The 9,902-nt window shown below is 57.1% G+C and overlaps 1 protein-coding gene across 1 annotated transcript in view; it reads right to left on the reverse strand.

Annotated features, from left to right (window-relative positions):
* Nucleotides 1-9,636, reverse strand: part of LOC133358531 (hepatic and glial cell adhesion molecule-like) — a 31,027-nt gene extending 21,391 nt beyond the window's left edge. Inside the window, exons 1-2 of the mRNA XM_061576893.1 lie at nt 8,078-9,636; nt 1,426-1,598 (exon numbers count right to left, since the gene is read on the reverse strand). Of these exons, the coding sequence (XP_061432877.1) occupies nt 1,426-1,598; nt 8,078-8,126 (222 nt within the window). The 5' untranslated portion in view covers nt 8,127-9,636. The remainder of the gene's footprint in view (nt 1-1,425; nt 1,599-8,077) is intronic.
* Nucleotides 9,637-9,902: the final 266 nt, after the last annotated feature.

Genomic DNA, 9,902 nt, shown 5'->3' on the forward strand with positions numbered 1-9,902 from the left:
CCGTGAGTCACTGGTGAGTCACCGTTTGTCACTCATTTCGGGTAGGGTAGGGTACGGGTAGGGAACGGGAACCCGTACCCGGCTGGGTACGGGTTCCCATTTGCGACCCTGGTGCGGCCGGGTACGGGTAGGGAATCAAAACCCGTTTGCGACCTCTGCATCTGGGCCAAAGGCAATGGGTGGAGTCAGTGAGAGCGTTCAGGAACCATCTGGAAGGTTCCACGAGGGAGCCTGGAACGTGTCGCTGCTCAGTCTCTCGTCGCCATTGACCACGTGGTGGATCAACCCAGCGGAGCTCGCCTCTCGTCCAGGCACGTGACCAGCCAGCGGTGGGACCGGAGGGAGAGGGGAACGAACCCCCGACATGTCTAGTAGCTACTACTACACGTGTAGTAGCTACTACACGTGTAGTAGTAGCTACTACATATTGTGTAGCTACACATGTAGTAGCTACTACATATGTAGTAGTAGTAGCTACACATGTAGTAGTAGCTACATATGTAGTAGTAGCTACATATGTAGTAGTAGCTACTACTACATATGTAGTAGTAGCTACTACTACATATGTAGTAGTAGCTACTACTACATATGTAGTAGTAGCTACTACTACACATGTAGTAGCTACTACATATGTAATAGTAGCTACGGGCCCCGCACTTATCAAGGGAACCCACGCTAAATGCTTTCAAGCTATAAATTCCGATTCAGTGATTCTGCACTTGCTCTATTACTTTAGTACTATACCGCCTTCGACTTTAACGAACGACCGGGTGTTAAGGTTCGCGATTTGTATTATCTGGCCGTAAAGCAAAACTAAACAATTACTTTACTGTGCAAATTAAACATTTATGTGTTTTAATAGTTAAGTTTATTTTTAGGGCCCATTTAAAACAGCAAACGCTACAGACCCCGCACTTAGCTCAAAGGTCGCAAACGGGTTTTGATTCCTTACCCGTACCCGGCCGCACCAGGGTCACAAACGGGTACCCGTACCCGGCCGTACTCGTACCCTACCCGTACCCGGCCGGGTACGGGTAGGGTACGGGTATCGGGTACCTGATTGCGACCTCTGGGATGAAGCCACGTTGCAGGCGCGGGTGGGTTGATTCTAGGAACTTGAATTGTGAGAAGAGACAAGACGTTGGGAAATGAGTGACAAACGGTGACTCACCAGTGACTCACGGCCTACCCGTACCCGGCCGCACCAGGGTCGCAAACGGGTACCCGTATCCGGCCGGGTACAGGTAGCCGGGTATCGGGTACCCGGTTGCGACCTCTGACTTAGCTTCATCCGGCACTGAACTGCACGCAGAGAGGTTGCCGATTTCATCTTTCGCGTGCACCGTTTTGCGAGGCGTCCTCGCCACGTCGGTAAAAACCCCCAAAATTATATAAACAACCAACGAGTGTGATTCGTAAACTCACGACGTTATTGCTCAAGTTGCCGGATTTCCATTGAGCGATGTTGTTTTTGAACGTCCACGTGATCTGTGGGTCGGTCACATTCCCGGAGTAACTGACGTTGAAGAGAACGTCCCTGTTCACGGTCTGGATCGGATTGAAGGGCGGCTGAATGACCACGACTCCTGCCACGGGTCCTGCAAGGCACAAGAGAAGCACCCCTCACTCCACTCCACTCGCTCACTCCATTCCACTCGCTCACTCCACTCCACTCACTCCACTCCACTCACTCCACTCGCTCACTCCGCTCACTCCACTCCACTCACTCACTCGCTCTCCTGCCTCTCATCTCACTCCACTCCCCTCTCATCTCACTCCACTCCCCTCCACGCACTCTCCTACCTCTCATCTCACTCAACTCCCCTCTCATCTCACTCCACTCCCCTCCACTCACTCTCCTACCTCTCCCCTCTCCTCTCACTCCACTCTCCCCTCCACTCACTCATTCCACTCGATCTCCTGCCTCTCATCTCACTCCACTCCACTCGCTCACTCCACTCCCCTCAGTCTCTCACTGTAATCGCTCTCCTGCCTCTCATCTCACTCCACTCCCCTTCACTCACTCACTCCACTGACTATCCTGCCTCTCAGCTCACTCCACTCCACTCAGTCACTCACTCCACTCACTCTCCTGCCTCTCCCCTCTCATCTCACTCCACTCCCCTCCACGCACTCTCCTGCCTCTCCCCTCTCATCTCACTCCACTCCCCTCCACGCACTCTCCTGCCTCTCCCCTCTCATCTCACTCCACTCCCCTCCACGCACTCTCCTGCCTCTCCCCTCTCATCTCACTCCACTCCCCTCCACGCACTCTCCTGCCTCTCCCCTCTCATCTCACTCCACTCCCCTCCACGCACTCTCCTGCCTCTCCCCTCTCATCTCACTCCACTCCCCTCCACGCACTCTCCTGCCTCTCCCCTCTCATCTCACTCCACTCCCCTCCACGCACTCTCCTGCCTCTCCCCTCTCATCTCACTCCACTCCCCTCCACGCACTCTCCTACCTCTCCCCTCTCATCTCACTCCACTCCCCTCCACGCTCTCTCCTGCCTCTCCCCTCTCATCTCACTCCACTCCCCTCCACGCTCTCTCCTGCCTCTCCCCTCTCATCTCACTCCACTCCCCTCCACGCACTCTCCTGCCTCTCCCCTCTCATCTCACTCCACTCCCCTCCACGCACTCTCCTGCCTCTCCCCTCTCATCTCACTCCACTCCCCTCCACGCACTCTCCTGCCTCTCCCCTCTCATCTAACTCCACTCCCCTCCACGCTCTCTCCTGCCTCTCCCCTCTCATCTCACTCCACTCCCCTCTACGCTCTCTCCTGCCTCTCCCCTCTCATCTCACTCCACTCCCCTCTACGCTCTCTCCTGCCTCTCCCCTCTCATCTCACTCCACTCCCCTCCACGCACTCTCCTGCCTCTCCCCTCTCATCTCACTCCACTCCCCTCCACGCTCTCTCCTATCTCTCATCTCACTCCACTCCCCTCTCATCTCACTCCACTCCCCTCCACGCACTCTCCTGCCTCTCCCCTCTCATCTCACTCCACTCCCCTCCACGCTCTCTCCTACCTCTCCCCTCTCATCTCACTCTACTCCCCTCCACGCACTCTCCTACCTCTCCCCTCTCATCTCACTCCACTCTCCTCCACGCACTCTCCTACCTCTACCCTCTCATCTCACTCCACTCCCCTCCACGCACTCTCCTACCTCTCCCCTCTCATCTCACTCTACTCCCCACCACACACTTTCCTGCCTCTCATCTCACTCTACTCCCTTCCACACTCTCCTGCCTCTCCCCTCTCATCTCACTCCACTGCCCTCTACGCACTCTCCTACCTCTCCCCTCTCATCTCACTCCACTCCCCTCTACGCACTCTCCTGCCTCTCCCCTCTCATCTCACTCCACTCCCCTCCACGCACTCTCCTGCCTCTCCCCTCTCATCTCACTCCACTCCCCTCCACGCACTCTCCTACCTCTCCCCTCTCATCTCACTCCACTCCCCTCCACGCACTCTCCTACCTCTCCCCTCTCATCTCACTCCACTCCCCTCCACGCACTTTCCTGCCTCTCCCCTCTCACCTAACTCCACTCCCCTCCATGCACTCTCCTGCCTCTCCCCTCTCATCTCACTCCACTCTACTCGCTCACTCCACTCCCCTCCACTCAGTCACTCACTCCACTCACTCACTCCACTCACTCTCCTGCCTCTCCCCTCTCATCTCAGTCCACTCCCATCCACGCACTCTCCTGCCTCTCCCCTCTCATCTCACTCCACTCCCCTCAACACTCTCCTGCCTCTCCCCTCTCATCTCACTCCACTCCCCTCTACGCACTCTCCTGCCTCTCCCCTCTCATCTCACTCCACTCCACGCACTCTCCTGCCTCTCCCCTCTCATCTCACTCCACTGCCCTGCACGCACTCTCCTGCCTCTCCCCTCTCATCTCACTCCACTCCCCTCCACGCACTCTCCTGCCTCTCCCCTCTCATCTCACTCCACTCCCCTCCACGCACTCTCTTACCTCTCCCCTCTCATCTCACTCCACTCCCCTCTCATCTCACTCCACTCCCCTCCACGCACTCTCCTGCCTCTCCCCTATCATCTCACTCCACTCCCCTCCACGCTCTCTCCTACCTCTCCCCTCTCATCTCACTCCACTCCCCTCCACGCTCTCTCCTGCCTCTCCCCTCTAATCTCACTCCACTCTCCTCCACGCACTCTCCCACCTCTCCCCTCTCATCTCACTCCACTCCCCTCCACGCACTCTCCTACCTCTCCCCTCTCATCTCACTCCACTCCCCTCCACGCACTTTCCTGCCTCTCCCCTCTCACCTAACTCCACTCCCCTCCATGCACTCTCCTGCCTCTCCCCTCTCATCTCACTTCACTCTACTCGCTCACTCCACTCCCCTCCACTCAGTCACTCACTCCACTCACTCACTCCACTCACTCTCCTGCCTCTCCCCTCTCATCTCAGTCCACTCCCATCCACGCACTCTCCTGCCTCTCCCCTCTCATCTCACTCCACTCCCCTCCACACTCTCCTGCCTCTCCCCTCTCATCTCACTCCACTCCACGCACTCTCCTGCCTCTCCCCTCTCATCTCACTCCACTGCCCTGCACGCACTCTCCTGCCTCTCCCCTCTCATCTCACTCCACTCCCCTCCACGCACTCTCCTGCCTCTCCCCTCTCATCTCACTCCACTCCCCTCCACGCACTCTCCTACCTCTCCCCTCTCATCTCACTCCACTCCCCTCCACGCTCTCTCCTATCTCTCATCTCACTCCACTCCCCTCCACGCACTCTCCTGCCTCTCCCCTATCATCTCACTCCACTCCCCTCCACGCTCTCTCCTACCTCTCCCCTCTCATCTCACTCTACTCCCCTCCACGCACTCTCCTGCCTCTCCCCTCTAATCTCACTCCACTCTCCTCCACGCACTCTCCTACCTCTCCCCTCTCATCTCACTCCACTCCCCTCCACGCACTCTCCTACCTCTCCCCTCTCATCTCACTCCACTCCCCTCCACGCACTCTCCTGCCTCTCCCCTCTCACCTAACTCCACTCCCCTCCATGCACTCTCCTGCCTCTCCCCTCTCATCTCACTCCACTCTACTCGCTCACTCCACTTTCCTCCACTCAGTCACTCACTCCACTCACTCACTCCACTCACTCTCCTGCCTCTCCCCTCTCATCTCACTCCACTCCCCTCAACACTCTCCTGCCTCTCCCCTCTCATCTCACTCCACTCCCCTCCACACTCTCCTGCCTCTCCCCTCTCATCTCACTCCACTGCCCTGCACGCACTCTCCTGCCTCTCCCCTCTCATCTCACTCCCCTCTACGCACTCTCCGCCTCTCCCCTCTCATCTCACTCCACTCCCCTCCACGCTCTCCTCCGGCCTACTCCCCTCTCCTCTTACTCCACTCCCCCACGCACTCTCCTGCCTCTCCCCTCTCATCTCACTCCACTCCCCTCCACGCACTCTCCTGCCTCTCCCCCTCTCATCTCACTCCACTGTCCTGCACGCACTCTCCTGCCTCTCCCCTCTCATCTCACTCCACTCCCCTCCACGCACTCTCCTGCCTCTCCCCTCTCATCTCACTCCACTGTCCTGCACGCACTCTCCTGCCTCTCCCCTCTCATCTCACTCCACTGCCCTCCACGCACTCTCCTGCCTCTCCCCTCTCATCTCACTCCACTCCCCTCCACGCACTCTCCTGCCTCTCCCCTCTCATCTCACTCCACTGTCCTACACGCACTCTCCTGCCTCTCTCCCCCTCATCTCACTCCACTCCCCTCCACGCACTCTCCTGCCTCTCCCTCTCATCTCACTCCACTCCCTCCACGCACTCTCCTACCTCTCCCCTCTCATCTCACTCCACTCCCCTCTACGCACTCTCCTGCCTCTCCCCTCTCATCTCACTCCACTCCCCTCCACGCTCTCTCCTGCCTCTCCCCTCTCATCTCACTCCACTCCCCTCCACGCACTCTCCTGTCTCTCCCCTCTCATCTCACTCCACTGTCCTGCACGCACTCTCCTGCCTCTCCCCTCTCATCTCACTCCACTCCCCTCTACGCACTCTCCTGCCTCTCATCTCTCATCTCACTCCACTCCCCTCTACGCACTCTCCTGCCTCTCCCCTCTCATCTCACTCCCCTCCACGCTCTCTCCTACCTCTCCCCTCTAATCTCACTCCACTCTCCTCCACGCACTCTCCTACCTCTCCCCTCTCATCTCACTCTACTCCCCACCACACACTTTCCTGCCTCTCATCTCACTCTACTCCCCTCCACACACTCTCCTACCTCTCCCCTCTCATCTCACTCCACTCCCCTCCACGCACTCTCCTACCTCTCCCCTCTCATCTCACTCTACTCCCCTCCACACACTCTCCTACCTCTCCCCTCTCATCTCACTCCACTCCCCTCCACGCACTCTCCTGCCTCTCCCCTCTCACCTAACTCCACTCCCCTCCATGCACTCTCCTGCCTCTCCCCTCTCATCTCACTCCACTCCCCTCCACTCAGTCACTCACTCCACTCACTCACTCCACTCACTCTCCTGCCTCTCCCCTCTCATCTCACTCCACTCCCCTCCACGCTCTCTCCTGCCTCTCCCCTCTCATCTAACTCCACTCCCCTCCACGCACTCTCCTGCCTCTCCCCTCTCATCTCACTCCACTCCCCTCCACTCAGTCACTCACTCCACTCACTCACTCCACTCACTCTCCTGCCTCTCCCCTCTCATCTCACTCCACTCCCCTCCACGCTCTCTCCTGCCTCTCCCCTCTCATCTCACTCCACTCCCCTCCACGCACTCTCCTGCCTCTCCCCTCTCATCTAACTCCACTCCCCTCCACGCTCTCTCCTGCCTCTCCCCTCTCATCTCACTCCACTCCACTCCACGCACTCTCCTGCCTCTCCCCTCTCATCTCACTCCACTCCCCTCCACGCTCTCTCCTGCCTCTCCCCTCTCATCTCACTCCACTCCACTCCACGCACTCTCCTACCTCTCCCCTCTCATCTCACTCCACTGCCCTCCACGCACTCTCCTGCCTCTCCCCTCTCATCTCACTCCACTCCCCTCCACGCTCTCTCCTGCCTCTCCCCTCTCATCTCACTCCACTCCACGCACTCTCCTGCCTCTCCCCTCTCATCTCACTCCACTCCCCTCCACGCACTCTCCTGCCTCTCCCCTCTCATCTCACTCCACTGTCCTGCACGCACTCTCCTGCCTCTCCCCTCTCATCTCACTCCACTCCCCTCCACGCTCTCTCCTGCCTCTCCCCTCTCATCTCACTCTACTCCCCTCCACCCACTCTCCTACCTCTCCCCTCTCATCTCACTCCACTCCCCTCTACGCACTCTCCTGCCTCTCCCCTCTCATCTCACTCCACTCCCCTCCACGCTCTCTCCTGCCTCTCCCCTCTCATCTCACTCTACTCCCCTCCACACACTCTCCTGCCTCTCCCCTCTCATCTCACTCCACTCCCCTCTACGCACTCTCCTGCCTCTCCCCTCTCATCTCACTCCACTCCCCTCCACGCTCTCTCCTGCCTCTCCCCTCTCATCTCACTCTACTCCCCTCCACACACTCTCCTACCTCTCCCCTCTCATCTCACTCCACTCCCCTCCACGCACTCTCCTGCCTCTCCCCTCTCACCTCACTCCACTCCCCTCCATGCACTCTCCTGCCTCTCCCCTCTCATCTCACTCCACTCCCCTCCATGCACTCTCCCACCTTTCCCCTCTCATCTCACTCCACTCCCCTCCACGCTCTCTCCTGCCTCTCATCTCACTCCACTCCCCTCCACGCACTCTCCTGCCTCTCCCCTCTCATCTCACTCCACTCCCCTCCACGCACTCTCCTGCCTCTACACTCCCATCCACCCACTCTCCCCACCCAGCAGAGTAAAACTCGTCGCCTCTACTGGAGAGATCTTGACCTTAGGTCAGACGTTCCCTTATCCGGGGAAACTGTGCTGTAGTTCGGCATAAAACATTTCCCATAAGTTAAATTCGCCACACACCTGTCTAGCCTTGACCTCCCCTCTGCCTGCCTCACCTGTACCCGCGTCTCACCGCGTCTCGCCTGTCCCCTCTATCACTCACCTGCGAGTGTAGCCCAGACCAAAGGTATCACGAACCAGGTGTGCTCCATGGATCCAAGATGAGCTCACCTGTGCGTGCAGGTTGTGTACGTGCGCGTGTGTGTGTGTACCTGTGCGTGCAGGTTGTGTACGTGCGCGTGTGTGTGTGTACCTGTGCGTGTGTGCACCTGTGTGTGTGTACTTGTGCGTGTGTGTGTGTACCTGTGCGTGTATGTGTGTACCTGTGCGTGTGTGCACCTGTGTGTGTGTGTACCTGTGCGTGTGTGTGTGTACCTGTGCGTGTGTGTGTACCTGTGCGTGTGTGTATGTACCTGTTCGAGTGTGTGTCTACCTGTGCGTGTGTGTGTACCTGTGTGTGTGTACCTGTGTGTTTGTACCTGTGTGTGTATGCACCTGTGCGTGTGTATGTACCTGTGTATGTGTGTATGTACCTGTGTGTGTGTGTACCTGTGTGTGTGTATGTGTCTACCTGTGTGTGTGTATGTGTCTATGTACCTGCGTGTGTGTGTGTACCTGTGCGTGTGTGTATGTACCTGTGTGTGTGTGTACCTGTGTGTGTGTGCCTGTGCGTGTGTGTACCTGTGCGTGTGTGTGTGTGTACCTGTGCGTGTGTGTACCTGTGCGTGTGTGTGTGTGTATATGTGCAGGTGTTGCGTGTGTGTAGGTGTTAGGTTCTTGGTAAAAGCATTTGCCCTGTGAACAGATGTGTGCGTGTGTGTGTCTGTGTCTAAATATAGAACAGATGTGTGTGTGTGTAATGCGGTATGTGTGAATTGTTAAGGAGGGCCTGTGTACGCATAAAATCCTGCGTATGCACCTGTGCGTAAATGTGTGTATGCTCCCCTATCGTTTCCGTGCAGTGCACGTACTATATGTACCTGTGTATGTGTGTATATGTGTATATGTACCTGTGTATGTGTGTATATATGCACACCTGTGTGTGTGTGTGTACACCTGTGTATGTACGTGTGTGTGTGTGTACACCTGTGTGTGTACACGTGTGTATGTGTGTGTATATGCACACCTGTGTGTATGTACACCTGTGTATGTGTGTGTATGCACACGTGTGTATGTGTGTGTACACCTGCGTGTGTGTGTATGTACACGTGTGTATATGTGTGTGTGTACACGTGTGTATGTGTGTGTATATGCACACCTGTGTGTACACCTGTGTGTGTGTATGTACACGTGTATGTGTGTATGTACACGTGTGTATGTACACGTGTGTATGTGTGTACACGTGTGTATGTGTGTCTATGTACACGTGTATATGTGTATGTACACGTGTGTATGCACACACGTGTATGTGTGTATGTGTGTGTACACCTGTGTGTGTGTACACGTGTATGTGTACACGTGTGTATGTGTGTGTGTGTACACCTGTGACCTTGTCTAAAGGCGAGTTGTGGAGAATGTGGCGCTCCCACTTCGGTGCCGCGTGAGATCTCGTCGCGTGAGTGGCGCTCACGGCAATCGGCCGCGCGAGAGTGTGTCCAACCCCTACGTCCACTCGGCACGAAGTCCGCCGGGCTCAATGTCCAATCGCAGGGACCAGGTGACGTGGGGGGCGGGGCGAAGCCTAGCACCGTGACGTCATGATGACCTCACTGGCGGTGGGACGTTGGTGGGGGTCCATCTCACTACCGGGCGCTATGCTGGCCAGGAGATGTTAACTACCTCGCCTGGTCTACAGGAGGTCGTGGGTTCTATCCCTGACCCTGACGCCTGCTGCTGTATATTTGGAGTTTGCGTGTCTCTCTCTCTCTCATCATCATCAGGGTGGCTAGGAGATGTTAACTACCTCGCCTGGTACACAGGAGGTCGTG

This window comes from Lethenteron reissneri, chromosome 62 (genome assembly GCF_015708825.2).
Source record: "Lethenteron reissneri isolate LAM-NWPU_2019-01 chromosome 62, ASM1570882v1, whole genome shotgun sequence".
NCBI classification, from domain to species: Eukaryota; Metazoa; Chordata; class Hyperoartia; order Petromyzontiformes; family Petromyzontidae; genus Lethenteron; species Lethenteron reissneri.